At 37.7% G+C, this 15574-nt stretch overlaps 1 protein-coding gene across 5 annotated transcripts in view; it reads left to right on the top strand.

Annotated features, from left to right (window-relative positions):
* The window catches only part of exoc6b (exocyst complex component 6B), a 98215-nt gene that overhangs the window by 47990 nt on the left and 34651 nt on the right, over nucleotides 1–15574 (top strand). For 3 of the 5 annotated variants that reach the window (XM_042727427.1, XM_042727429.1, XM_042727432.1), the window contains exons 16-19: nucleotides 6676–6787; nucleotides 8449–8583; nucleotides 8700–8879; nucleotides 10816–10845. In XM_042727427.1, coding sequence (XP_042583361.1) covers nucleotides 6676–6787; nucleotides 8449–8583; nucleotides 8700–8879; nucleotides 10816–10845 — 457 coding nt within the window. The remainder of the gene's footprint in view (nucleotides 1–6675; nucleotides 6788–8448; nucleotides 8584–8699; nucleotides 8880–10815; nucleotides 10846–15574) is intronic. The other 2 variants (XM_042727430.1, XM_042727431.1) reach the window with 1 other exon arrangement.

Below are 15574 nucleotides of genomic sequence, written 5' to 3' on the forward strand. Positions count from 1 at the left end.
GCTTAATTTAATAAGGCAAGTATTGCTATTCTTGTTGCTCGTACTTAGGATGCCCTGTGTATGAACTTTTTAGTGATTTGCTTGTCTAATCGAAATTTAAATTTGAATCCAGACTGTATTTAGGTAGCAGATTTGGAGAATGGAGTTTCACCACTATAATCTAGTTATTCATTTATCGGCTAAGGCCTGTTCACACAAAAAACAATCAAAATCTATCTGACAATCCACAATTGCACTACAATTTTTTTCCTTTCTTTTTTTTTTTTTAAGAAAATATTACTTCTATTCTGCAGAGTTACTTTTGACAGCAAATTTTGATTTAGTTTTAGTCATAGTCTTTTGACTAAAATGCCGTTTAGTTTTAGTCATGTTTTAGTCATCTGAATTGTTTTTAGTTTTAGTCTAGTTTTAGTCAACTAAATATCATAAGATTTTAGTCCACTAAATCTACAGTAAATTTAGTCAGCTAAAACCTAATGGGTTTAGTTACAGTGCATTTATTAAGCCTTTCTCTAAAATTTCCAAACTCATTATAAAGGTTTGATATTAAGGTCTTGTTTACCATATTCTTCATTCTTTCAAGTAGACATGTTTATTTATATAAATAGATTTAGATTAATTTTTAGGGCTACTAAAGTTTTTTTTTTTTTTAGTCAAGAGCAGTGCGTGATTTTCTATCTTTCTTTAGTTGCTTGATTAACATAAATGACGTAGAAAATAGCAACTAAATTAAGCTGCTATCCCTTTAAAACTGAATGCACAGCTGCAATGGATGCAATGTACTGATACACGTTCTCCCTATTGTTTATGTTCACTTAGGACATAATAAACTGTGTTTACATGAAAACTTGTAAAGCCGGACAATTCAACCTCATTTTGTGTGTAATTCTCCGTTCATACAATACAAAAGAGTATTCGCGCGCTGTGAGACACGCGCTCTGTGTGTGTGCTTCAGTGTCTGCACTCAGAAAATCGGACCGAATTAAGCTCTCTCTTGCGTCATCAGATTTATCTAGACTGCTCTTCTCTTACTCCCACATATTAACATTTTTGAACGTTTTATGCGACATGCAGCAAGTATATGTTAGCTTATGTCCTGCCGGTTCACATGTATGCATCTAACCTCCGAACCACGCAGCAGATTTCGTTCTGAATGAATCTCTTCCCAAAAAGTCCCTCCATAATATTTTTGTCTCGTTTTTATTCAATGACGAAAATGTCAATAGATTTACGTCATAGTTTTAGAAAAGAGTTATATTTTGTTATCGTCTCATTGTCGTCGGTGAAAAAAATGTTGATGACGACAATAATAACGAAAATGATTCCTCAACGAAATTAACGCTGCTGTTCAGCAAGGACAAATTTTATTGATCACATGTGACAGTAAAGACATTTGTTACAAAAGACTTTTGTTACAAATAAATTGTGATATTGAACTTTCTATTAATGAAAAAAGACTTCTAAAATGTTCACATTTTCCATCACAGAAATTAAATGTATTAAAGTAGAGAACAGTTATTTTATATTCAAAAATATAGAAATCAAAAACAAAAAAATGTACTTGATCCCAAATGCTTGAACTGTAGCATATGTTTACAGAACATAACTGTGGTGCACAATTTGAATAAAGGGAACATTTTTGTCAATTGGTATCTATGCTTGTATAGTCGTTTCTATAGCCTTTGCGTCACTAATTAAATAGACACGTTTAATTTGGACATATATGGTTATCCAATACGTTTTCCAGTAGTGCAGCTTAAAATATAGTAGTTTCTAGAATTTTTTTGTTCATCAAACTAAGTACCATACTCAGGCAGGATTCAAATTCTGGGTCACCTCTGTTTAGGACCAAACCTTCAACCTTTTGTATTAAAATCTCCAACCATTAATCTCCCGAACACTCCTTAACCCCAGTCACGTTGTGATCTGATATCTCACCCCATCTCCTAATCTCCCAAACGGAACAGTAGGTCAAGGGGTCGAGGCTAAAGGTCACTGTAGAACTATCATTGGCATTTCTGTCTGCCTCCTTCTGATTGCGCCATGCACTAAGACAAGTCCTCCCAATTGTTATCGTTTGATGTTCTCTGTCTCTGGCTCTTTCTTTGAGCACCCCATCAGGTCTGGTTACCTAAGAAGCGGATGTCCAGGTTGGGTATCCTAATCCTTGTGTGTATGTTTGTGTAGTTTTTGGGTGTGTGTTGCAGTTTAGAGGTTTACTGAGGAAATGAGGGAACATGATTCAGGACAGAGAACACGTAGAAACCTGCATCCTACCAAATTACTACTCCATTATCATCATCATTAGCGATTAGTGTCTGAGACACTGTCTAGCCAGCCAGACACTCTTAACAGTGTCGTCTGTAGAGTGGTCAGATAGATGATGCCCATGATAACAGTAGAAAAGACTGAAAAGGCTCATTGGCTTAATTTCAAGCAATGATTGCCCTGTCCACAGACTACCTGTGCTGTGCGAGTATTGTTTTTGGAGATGCATTCTACAATCACTGCAAGAATGACTTTAAATGAGCAATAATATCTCTTTCCTGTCTGACAGTCTGTGCGTGCTAAATTCTTCTAAACTGTCCAGATCCTGTAGAGAGTGTAGCTGCTCTGGACGTTGAGGGTAACTGCTTGGTTTATATCAGAGGTGTCAAAGTATTTGGCCTGCGGAGGGGCCCAATCCCATCTGCAGAATGATTTAAGGGAAAAACAATGCTAAAAACATTTGCAATTAATTATATGAGTATTAAAAGTTCTATTGATTTGTTTTATTCAGTTTTTTGTTGTTAAACCTTGCGTCTGAAAGAAGCAGAACATTTCTTTTCATTTTGTGCAACATCACACGTCTTGCACACATCTGCCAAATGTTTGAATGTAACTTTAATCTAAGTTTATGTGAAATGGATATGTTCAAGTAAAATATTAGGAGTAAGAAATGAATTATTTTCATGTCTCCAATCGATAATTATTAAATGTAATAAACCTACATTAGTAATACTGATTTGATGCTGTTAAAGTGTAACTGAGAAACAGAACCCTAATCAAAATTGGGCCTAACATACACTGTATATATATATATATATATATATATATATATATATATATATATATATATATATATATATATTTATATATATATATTTTTTTTTTTTGGAGCTTTTAAATGTTCAATTTGTGTTAATAATTGGAAATATGTTTAAAGTTATTCAGCCAAGAACAGTGGTATTCTCTCTTTCTTGTCAAATTTAATTGTTTGGTTAAATCTCCCTAATTACTCGTTTTGTATAATCATTTAATCTGCATGCATTCACACTGGTGAAATTTACTTGCTTGCAATTTTGCTCAATCTGGTCCTCGATTATAAATGAGACACCCTTAGGTAAGATAGAAAGAATATATAGAACATTATCAATCCTAATTTGTTATATGGCTGTCTAGAATTATAGATTCTGTTTGATAAATTATGGCATTCTGCAGTCAAATTTTTTTGTCCAGTCATCACTAAACATTATTCTATGTGTAGTGGTAAAATCCAAACATTGGCTTTTAAACTCTGTGGGATTAGTACTGAAAAAGAAGCCATTTAGTACTTTACATTTGTATTGTGTTTTAAAGGTGTCCATGCTATAATATAACACTGTATGTATGTTGGCAGAGGAAGTTGTCTCACTTTTATTGGGACCCCTACCAAGACTTTGGCTACTCACTGCCTCCTCACATTCATCAGTCATGTCCTTATGTGGTTTTAGAACGTGGCCGATCCCCATGCTCAAATGTCAGTTAAAATTCAACAACAAACATTTGACCTCTTTTGGCTACGCTTACAGGAGTCTGTGCCTCGGCGTGTGGGGTCCAAGGGCTCCAGATCAAGCCAAAATCCCCCATACACACAGCTAATTTAAGAATACTGTCAAATAATGTCTCGACTCACTGAATCTTTTCGAATTTGACATTTTTGCAAAAACGAATCCCTATTAGCAAGTGCGATTGAGTAAGAGGGCAAGAGGCAGCCAGATGGCGTTCATCCAAAGGTCTTGAATGATGGGGTCAGGATTCTGGGTATATATGGAATGGTGTAGAGAAAAAAAACCTGTTGCTATTGGAAACGGAAACCTATGACTGACACACCAAAGGAGCAAAGGTACAGCTCTGCATACTACCCAGACTAGTCTACCGGAGGCAATTAGTCTTTGTGGTCTCCCTCCGCTAGTATTGAGATGAGATGCGGTCAGAGGGGGAAGGAAGGGGCTCAAGTCCATGTGCAGGTGCCTGGAGCCTAGACGTGTGCACCCCCCCACCCCCATGTCCAGCGAACTTTAGACCTCCGTCACGAGGGCCACTTTACAAATACACATTTTCCGTATTAACCTGAAGTTACCCTTGAGTTGAAGCTAGCTGTAATGTTACTCTTTGTGATGGTTGAATAGCTAACGAACAAACGTTCTGTGCTAACTGATGTAAGCCGTATCTGTCTCGCTTGCTCCTTCTGTTTAGTTTCTCATTTTCCAATGAAGTTAATTGGACATTTTCAGTCTCCGTTGGTTCCCTGCTCATCTGTTCCTCTCAGATCATTGTTTATCAGACTGAACCCCCACCCTAATTTTCACTGAAAAAGCGAGAGAGTTGAATGGATGAATAAATCAAATGTAAATGCCAGTAAAGCGTCTGTGTTTAATCAGACTACAATTTCTCTTTCTGTTTCTTAGCCCCCTCCCTCTTAAGATGAGGAATAGCCAGAGGCCTTTGGATTCATCCAGACACTGTCAGTTTCCAAATCGTCACAAAAAGACCAATGCCTCGATTTAAAGCCAGGCTTTTCTTTTTCACCCTGGTTGAGGTTCTGTACTGGGAACATTTCCATATTGTAATGTACAAAATCAGAGCTATGTTATGGTAATCAACATCTGTAAACCGATGACCGTAACCCAACATGCCATTTGCTCAAATTTTGAACAAAACCAACATAGAAAATGTCTCACATTCACCTAGAGTTTGCAGTGGGACAGTAGATGCTAATATTTTAATCTGTATATTGGTCTGAAAGCAACTTGATCGGAAAGCACCTCCTTTTCTCTCTTTATGTCCTCCATCTATCTGCTCCGTTTGGGTTTTCTCCTGCCAAGTCAGCGGAGGGAGCTCAGAGTTTTTTCCCCCTGCTGAGGAGAGGAACGTTTTTCAAATTCCTCCTCTGCTTTTCTCAACACAATGAGAGACGATTTAGTAATTTGCGAGGAATGCGTTTGTTGCCCAGATCGAGGGGGGAAAACTATTGCACCCTGGGCCTTGGCTCACATTGACTGACACGTTTGAGACATATTGTCCCTTTCTTTCTTTTGACTCTCTTCTTTAATTATTTGTGAACCAATCTGTGGGGGGAAGTAGAGGAAGATGCAGCTGCAGCCGTACTAATGAGCACTAGCCCCCTTTACTCCTCCCCACCCCCATCGGTCTTCAATAAAACAGAAGAGAAGAGTAAAGAAAAGTGATATCCCCCTTTCCCCCTCATGTTGATTTAAACCGTATATCTGTGTGTGGTTGTTCTCTGGTTTTGGAACATGCGTTACTGAAACCCAGAGGGTGTTATTGGGCCCTGAAGAGTGGTTTTAAATCCAGCTCATAGTCTGTGAGTGTTCATGTGTGTAGGCCTCTCCATCTTATTCACTGCATCGTTTTGGTTCCACTCTGTGCCTTTTTTCTCTCAGAGGAGGTGGAGTATTAAGGATTAAAGCACATAGGACACACTGTGAGTCAGAACTATGCTTATGTAAATCTGGACCACAAAAACATCTCGCTCGGGATTCTGCTCTCCATATGTTGGGTCTGAAAGAAAATCATTTGCAAGTGTTACTAGAAGTGTCCAATGAGACTAGTAGCACAAAATGCATATTTTGAAAATCTATTTTTATATATGTTACAGTAAGTTTAGGCAGTCAGATTTTTGTTATGGAAAAGGAGTCTCTTAAGCTCACTAGGGCTTCATTTATTTGATAAAAATGCAGTAAAACCACTAATATTGTGAAATATTATTACAATTTAAAACAACTGTGTTGTCTTTTAATGTATTTTAAAATCTAATTTATTCCTGTGATGGCAATGCTGAATTTTTAGCAGCATTTCATGGTCCTTTAGAAACCATTCTAATATGTATTGTAATATTATGCAATATTAGAATAATATTCTAATATTTTGTGGAAACGGTGATGCTTTTTTTAGGAGTCTTAGATGAATATAAAGTTCAGTGTTCATATGAAAAACTTTTTTTTGTTACAATATCTTTACAGTCACTGTTTTTGTAACTTATGTCTTTACTGTCACTTTTAATCAATTTAATGCATTCTTGCTAAATAAAATTAGTCATTTAAACAACACAAACAAACCAAAATTAAAAATTGCTGACCCCAATAGTTTTAACAATAGTGTATTTGATTTAAGTGGTTTAATCAACTTAGAGATTGAGCATCTCACCAATTTATAAGGTCAGCTAATAACAGATTCTTTCTTATAAAAAATAAAAATAAAAAAAAGAAGATAAGTGAATCCATTTTTGTTGCCTTCTAATTATACATTTTGTGCCTCCAATCCTGAATATGTGGTTATGGATTATTTTTATATATATAAACATAAATATATATTTATAAATATATTTCTAATTAGGTGAATTTTGATGTTCAGCTCCACAGAAATTGATGACATGATCCGCAAGTCTACAAACCTCCTGCTCACACGAACCCTTAGCCACTGTCTACAGTATGCCATAAAGAAGAAAAACGTAGGACTGGCAGAGGTGAGGATCTTTTTATTTTCTGTGTTTATATGCCAGCATCCATGCTGCTCTTGATTGATGATGTATCAGTCCAGCCTCAACCAGAGAGTCTGTATCTGAGCTCTCTGAATTTTACTTTTCTGCACTGGAAAACTGGCCTTGAATGATAAGATTATTTCATTTTATTTTTAATTAAGTTTTTAAATTACCAACATGTTATATTAAAGCATTAAATTACACTCCTTTTTTTGTTTGCAAGTTATAGCATGTGATTCTCTTATGGAGAGTATTGACTATATGCAAATTTCAAAATCAAGTTAATAGTTTTGCTTTCTTTTAAGGGATTTCTATTAAAGTGCTCACAAACAAGGCTCTTGAGCAAATATTGATCAGACTCTCCAAAAGTCTAAACAAAAGCATTTAATGTCAAAGGCTGTTCTGAAATGGACTGTGCGCAACAGTGACAGGCATATTTGGCAAATTTACCTGCCGCTGGCACTGGCACCCTGCTCTCACTCCATCCCTGCTATACTCTGCCCGTGTTTCTTGCTCAAATGTGGTTAGTTTCTTCTCTACTCTACTGATTCTGCTTGCAGTCTGGCCTGTTTATAACCCCTCAAATCCAGATGTGTTCAGTTCAGTTGGGTGTCGCTGATGAGAAAATGATGAAAGAATAGCAGAGAAAGAAAGAAAGATATTCAGTGTTGTATTTTAAAAAAGCAAAAGCTTTATTGTTGGTTTCAGGTAGTTTGCATAGCAAAGTCTAGTCTTACTACTATCTTTACACACACACACACACACACACACACACACACACACAGACACACACCAGATCAGATATCAAGCTCCTTCCTCCCCCTGTCTTGCCCCGGATCTGGCGGAGGTGCGGAAGTGTGACCTGGGCTCTACATCGGGCTTTCCTCCCTGCATGGTGCACCATGACTGGAGAAAGAGAGGGAGGGAAGACCGGGTCCAAGTTAAAGGTCTGGGCTCAATTAGCAACAATGTGCCTCAGCGCCTTGCTGCTGACAGCCTTGCCCTGCCTGTGGACCTCAAACTCTGCACCACAGAACAGCTAACTGAACGTAGAGCAGCTCCAGGTCTGTTTCCCACAGACAGATTCTCTCTGTCCCTTTAAACGCACCCTTGACTTCCCCTCTATGCCCTTTCCCCTTTGAAATTACTCCCACACTTGGGGCTTTTGCTGGTTGTTATTACTCATACCTCCAGAATCTTTTCCCCAAACCTCTGCTTTTCTCTGTGATGACTGTACTACCTTTGCATTTGAAAATATGCTCCATTACTATTAAATGTTGTACCTATACCAATAAAAGATGCAGATTCAGCAACATAACTGTAAATTAAGTTTAAAAGTTTGTGGTTGGAAAAGAAGTTTTATGTTCACAAAGACAGCATTTATTTGAACAAAAATACAGTAAAAACAGTAATATTGTGAAATATCATTACAATTTAAAATAATTTTTCTATTCTAGTACATTGTAAAATATAATTTATTCCTGTCATGGCAAAGCTGAATTTTAAGCAGCCGTTACTCCAGTCTTCAGTGTCAAAAACCTACAAAACCTTTTCATGCATGTAACTAATTGCATTTTGTCAGTAAAAACTGATTTCAACAAAAATGGATTAGACATAATTTGACTAATCACATTTGATTCCCAAAGTTGGTTCAGATCATCATCAACACCACTCACCTGGAGCAGTCCTGTCACTACCTAGAAGAGTTCATCTCCAACATAACCAACGTGCCTCCTGACACCATTAATGCCACCAAACTCTATGGAACCTCCACCTTCAAGGTACGAGCCTGCATGTCACACCCTCCCCCTACACACACATGGATTGTGTGGATTATTATTCATTGTTTTTACAATACACATTGTGACTGTTAGGGATCATTTCTCTGTCTGTATAGGATGCAAGGCATGCTGCTGAAGAGGAGATCTACACTAACCTGAATCAGAAGATTGACCAGTTTCTGCAGCTGGCTGATTATGATTGGACAGCAGCACAGGGAGGTGCGCAGGCCAGTGACTACCTGAGTGATCTCATCGCTTTTCTCTGTAGCACCTTTGCAGTGTTCACTCACTTGCCCGTGAGTATTTCATCCACATACTTATGAATATTTTTTTTATTCTTTTTGAGTAAAAGCACTCTTATTACATTTTTTTTGGACACAGCTAAGAAAAGGTTATGGTCCTGTGCAACTGTGTAGAATTTTGACTTTCTGTCCTTCCTGATATTGCAGCTTACAACTTATACTCCTTAATAATAGAGTTGGTATAGATCTGAAGTAAGATATCTTGTAGTGGCGACAGAGGCGACCCTTTAGGTTGGCACTCACTCCACTCCTCTTTTGCTTATTTACATCAGTTTTATACACACTACCGTTTAAAAGTTTGGGATTGGCAATTTCCCTTGCTTACTAATGCTGAATTTATTTGATCAAAAATACAGTAAAAACAGCAATATTGTGAAATGGTATTACAATTTAAAATAACCTTTCTATTTTAATGTATTTTAAAATGTAATTTATTTAAATGTAAAATAATTCAGCTACATTTTCAGCAGTGATTACTCCAATCTTCAGTGTCACATGATCCTTCAGAAATCATTCTAATATGCTGATTTCGTGCTCAAGAACATTTATTATTATTATCAGTGTTAAAAACAGTCGCTGTGTAATATTTCTAAATTTTTTCAAGATTTTTTAATGAATAGAAGATTCAAAAGAACAGCATTTATTTGAAAGAAATCACTTGTGTATTTGCTGTCACTTTTGATAAATTTTATGCTTCCTAGCTGAATACAATATTTAAAAAAAAAATCATACTGAGCAAAGACATTTGATCAGTAGTGTAAATCAATAAATTATTATCATTATTATTAATACAGGTAACTCCATCCCCCCACTCCCATTTTTCATGTTATTTGTTTTTCACCAAGAGGTCCAGGCGTACAGGCTCTGTTGGCCCAGGCCATAATCCATGCTTGTACCCAACATGCTCTGCCTGAGCCTGTGGTCTCCCCTATTTGACACCATCGCTTTAAAGGAGATTGAACTCAACAGTACACTTGAACTTTGATGGAAAGCTAAGTATTTTCGTAGCAAGTAAGAGGATTGCAGTGTTCTGGTCTTGCAAGCCCCAGTGTGGCTCAGCTGACATGGAGTTAAAGAGATTGTGTGGCGTGACCTTAGGTTTCAGCTTTGGGTCAGGAAGTCTAGCACTGGCACAGCCCGGCCCTGACCCCTGTCATGAGGGATTTCTGAAAATCAAAGAATTTAAGAGTTTTATTTCCTATGGGCCTCAACCAAACACCTTACCGTGTCTGCATGACTGGCTGGGATTGTCTCTGATCCAGGCCTGGTGGCAATAATGCGGCTTCCTGCGCTCCTGTAATCTCTTAAATTCCTGACTGCTCTTTTTCTAAGCTTTCAGTAACAGAGAAGCACGACCCTTTCAGCTCGCTGCAGACAGCCCTCACATTGTTGGCTGGATTTCACCAACAGGGGGCAATGTTTGTACAACCCCAGGTCGGGTTACGGTCAGGCCGAATGTCTCACTTTCTCAGTCGACGCATACATGCACGTACACACAAAACACCGAACAACACACGTACAGTCAAACGATCTTGTACTCTTCCAGAAATGCCGCTTAAATTATTGTGTTTGCACATTCCAGCTCTGCATGTGAACATAGTGCATCCTGTTTCAATCAGCCCCAGTTCACACTCCTGATGGCTTTCAGGAAAGGTCAAGAACTGATCGTTTTTGTGTGTGTGAAAGCGGCCCTGCAATCAAGTTCACAGCCAAAAACTCTGGTAATGACTCCAAAGCCACAGTCCCATCAGTCATGCTCGCTTGCTCAGCCTCTCCCACCTGACCACAAACCATCTTTGACACTCAGAGGAACTTTCAGTATCGATCGTAAACAGTTCAGCCAAGTTGATGTTGACCGACTTCATTTGAACTCGGGGGAGTCATGAACTCGGCCTTTGACCAAAATTTTGTCTCTGTCTATCTTCTGTAGGGCAATGCTATAGAGCACGCCACGTTACCGGTGAGTATGGTTGCAGTGTGGTCTAACTTCAGGCATAACCTTGGCCATTTCTCGTCACAGTACTTCCGCATGCTGCCTGGTGTTCATCTGACCCACTCATAGATTTTTGGATGGATTTTTAATGCTTGTTATGGAACACAAATGAGGTGACAGTAGTGCTGCTTAGGTTTCTAGAATTTGCTTGTAGATCTTTACTGTAAAATTCAGCTAATGTTGGGAGTTTGCCCTGCACCAATAATGTTACTTTGCATACACTTACATGCAGAGTAAACAAGCCTCTTAAAATGTGACAATGGATGTTTGCATAAAACCATGTACTGACAACTTAAAGCATCATATGATGGCGATTTACTGTGTGAAGTATGTTAAGGCCTGTATTAAACACACAAGGCCAGTTCATGTACACTAAAGAACAGCGAGAACGACAGGTACCAGTCAGGATTTGAGTTCCTGGCTGTGCACTGTGGTTTTATAAATGGGCTGAGGCAAAAAAAAATAATGTCAACTCCTTTCCTGAGGTTTATTGTAAAAACTGTATTTTTCTTGATGGAACTGAATGATTGGCAGGTCACTTAGGGTTATGGAGCCTTTTTTGTGCCATAACACGCTGTTTCTACGTGGCGGTCTGTTCATAGACTGACATGCTTCAGTGTTTTTGCTGTCTGATCCATAAAACCTTGTGTGTGCAATCTCAACATTCAGTGTGTTTTTGTTGCATTAACTTGTCATTATGAAGCTGATGCTGGCAATGCTCTGAAAATGTTGAGAGCTTTATCTTGTAGTGTCTTATGTAGCCACAACATAGACGTCCACTCTGTCTGCTAGTATCACTGGCTTTGTGTTTCTTATTTAATTTGGTAGTGGTATTGTTTCAAAAGCTTTTTACATGTATGAGGTGGATCACATGAGCTCCTCGTCTGCTCTCCCATTTGTAGTCACCGTTTACTTCACACTGTACATTTGCCTGAAGTTGAACTCTGCTCAGCTTCATTGCATAACCAATGGTTGTTGTTGCTGGTGTTGTCTTAAATCACCAACATTTACTGTCAACAACTTACACTGCTATTCAAATATTTGGGGTCAGTTTGATTTATTTATTTATTTTTACAGAAGTTAATGCTTTTGTTGAGCAAGTTAAACACATAAGTGACCAAAAATGGAGAAAAAAAGTCAAATAATGCTGTTCTAGCATTACGAAGAATCACAAATGTTTCTAGCATTGATAATTATATGAAATGTTTCTTGAGCAGCAAATCAGTATATTAGAATGATTTCTGAAGGATCATGTGACACTGAAGACTGGAGTAATGGCTGCAAAAATTATTGCTGTGCCATCACATGAATAAATTGTATTATAAAATGTACTGTATTTTTGGTACATTTGTAAATGTATTTTTGATACATTGTTGTTTTTTAATGTAGTTTTGATTAAATAAATGCAGCCTTGGTGAGCATAAGAGGCTTTTTTTTAAAACACATTTGAAAAAATCTTACCGACTCCAAACTTTTGAACAGTGGAATGATTGCTTTGTCATTAGGTGTTTTTCATTCAAGTTTGACTCCGAATAGAATTTAATTTAAAACATTGCAAAAACAATTTCTGAATAAAGCAGCCTTTCCATTTCAAATAAAATCTCGTCCTTATGCTTAAAAAGTGTCCATATCGAATTATATATTTTTTCTTTTTCTTCTTTTAAGTGTTTCCATTCAGTATTTTTAATACAGTATCCCAAAATGTGCAAGTGTGAATAGGTGGTTTTAGTCAGGCAGGTAATCTTTAAAATGTCTTTCAAAGAGTGGGATCCACAACTTCTGTTTTGATCACACACAGTATCATCCATTTTTTTCTGGTTGAAACTTCACCTGGTTTTTGTTAAAACCTTTCAAACCGTTCTTTTATTCATTTCCGAAGCAAGGTGTCAAAATGTGTGTTGGATTTCTGATTTGCTTCTTGGCCTACTGTACTGTAGCTGTGGAAACCCAGAGGTAACAGAAAGGCCTTCCATATCAATATCATCAAGCACCTTGTAAGAAGAACACTATTTGTCATTATTTACTAAAAACCTGATTTGAGCTCCAAACTCATTGGCTGCCGTCTCAGTTTTCCCTTTGTGTTTATGAAATGCTGGAACAGTACAGCATGGTGTCAGAAAGTTCGACACATATTATCACCTTTCCTCCGATCAGAGTGTAATCAGCGCAGACAGGCTTAGGTTCTCCTCGAGCGATAGCCTCTGCTTCTTGTTAGGATATCGTGAGTGTACATTCGTTGTTTTTACAAATAGGGATCGGTGTGTTGCATAAATAAGGGGGAGCGTTTGAAATATGAGCACAATGAAAGAGCCTCTGAGCTCTCTGCTGAGTGTTCTCTAGGGTCGCATGTGATGTGTGTTGGGGTTGTTTGTAAAAGTGTTGTGACGTTTCAAACATATTATTATTAAGAAATACATCATTGGCCCACTGTCCAGAACCCCTTGTTCTAATATTCCTCCTCCTCTTTATCTCTCTCTCTTGCTTTATTATTGTTTCTTTTACCGTCTCACTGTACCATGTGTTCTGTTTATTTTGACAGCCAATTGCTTTTGAGTAGTTTTTAATGAGGGCTTTGATGAGCCTTTGTTTAATTAAGGGGACTGGAGAGGAGGAGTGCAAGCAGTCTATAACTGTTCACTCATTTCACCCTTTCCCACTTTCTTACTTTTTTTTTTTTTTTAAATTTCGCTCCCTCCTTTGAGCTCCTGAGCTAATTGTTAACATCCCCCTGCCCTGAACTGTAAAACAAATGTGCTACTGTGAGAGGGGTGTGCCATACGAAGCAGAACTGTTTAAATCAGACCATAAACACACATATCTTTGAACGAAGGCTCCTGTGTTTAAGTGTTGACAGTAGCTAATCTTTTCAGATTTATACGTGGCTGGTTGAAGCCGGTAAACGGATGCATCTGAGATTAATCGCTAGAGAATTTTACTGTTTTCAGTTCATATAAAAGTTCTTCACTTATGAACTTATGATACGCAATGTGATACATGGACTATTTTTCAAGAGTTTAGACACATCTTTTTCAACATTTTGAATTCATTACAGTCATTACAACTTATTTATTTTAGCCTCTTAAAAGGCAGCCAACTCTATGTGATGCCTTTTAAAGTAGTTTTTCCTTGACTGTCTAGTTCAGTTTATCAGTTAAAAAACAGAAATCGTGAAAAAAATAAAAATAAACACTTATTTAAAATAAATAAAAAAATGACTAAATTAGAAAGGTAAATTGATCAATTCCAGTTGCTCTTATGTCATTTTCTTTGCTATTGTCCAGTAACTCTGTGCACACCAAAAGCAAATTTGGTAACACTTTATTTTAAGGTGTACTTGTTACACACGTTATTATAATTATTATTATAATAACAATTAATTATGCATAATTACATGCATGTAACCCTAGACCAAACCCTAATCTAACCTAATTTCTGGATGTGCAGTCGTGCACTTGGCCGTTTAGCGAATCACAACACACCGGGCCAGCTTAACCAATCTGAGCCCATTGCGTATTTCTGAAGGAGGGGCTTCATAAAACCAGGAAATCATCAGAGCGTTCATAGGAGAAGGGACAGAGTGGTGTAGAATAAAGGTGAATTATATGAAAAAATTATTTAAAAAAAACACATTAGACTACACAATCAAGCCTGGAAAAAAAAAGCAGTCAACCACCCCTTTGAAGATATAATTACACTGTAACAAGGACCGCAAATTTAAGTATTCATGCAAGTAGATTACATACAAAGTCAATGCAAAGACACAAATAGATGCAAAATCGCATTGGCCGTTTTTCGCCTCAGTTGCGTCTTCCACGTCTTTCAACTCGAACAGAAAATTCGCATGACGCGTTGTTGCGCAAACCAATCAGCGAAAAGCTTATTGACACATCCAGTTGTATCAAAAAATCGAGGAGAGCATTACGCAATGTTTTTATTCACACGAGTGACACAAAAAACATCCCGCGAGTAATCTAGAGCAGTACCGCAATATGAATATTCATTTCGCTTACAGCAGGGATAGGCAACTCCGGTCCTGGAGGGCCTGTATCCTGCAGAGTTTAGCTTCAGCCCTCATAAAAACTCACCTGCCTGTATCTATCTAGTAATCCCGAAAACACTGATTGCCTTGTTCAGGTGTGTTTAATTAGGGTTGGAGCTAAACTCTGCAGGAGAGTGGCCCTCCAGGACCGAAGTTGCCTATCCCTGGCTTACAGGAAATTTCGAATTGAGGGGTTCAAATGTTTTCATTTCTTAATTAATTGAAATGCAGAAAAAAGAATGCACATAAATTACAGATCAATATATAAGGAGTATCTTTTCACCCCCTCCAGGATTGTGCAATCCTTAGTTATGACTCTGTTGCAAAAAATCAAAGCTCACCACATTGAGTTTACAAATGCCTCACTCCAATCAGACCAAATGACTCATGAGTGATTAGTGTATCCCCAGTAGGAGACAGGTACCCATGTGTGTCTTCATTCCACCATGAGGACCAGAAACAACAAACCCCTTACTACTTTGGCCTCTGTGATTTATTATGGCTATTACACATACACAGACGGTAGGCCGGAAAACAAGCGTGTTTATTTTTTAATCACTGCAGTGCATAGCATGCACTCTAATCATCTATAATCGCCTAGTTAGTGCTTCAGCCTGATTAGTGGTTGGCTGAATACTACTGCAATGTGTGTACGTA

The sequence above is a fragment of the Cyprinus carpio genome, chromosome B7 (genome assembly GCF_018340385.1).
Source record: "Cyprinus carpio isolate SPL01 chromosome B7, ASM1834038v1, whole genome shotgun sequence".
In the NCBI taxonomy this organism is placed as follows: domain Eukaryota; kingdom Metazoa; phylum Chordata; class Actinopteri; order Cypriniformes; family Cyprinidae; genus Cyprinus; species Cyprinus carpio.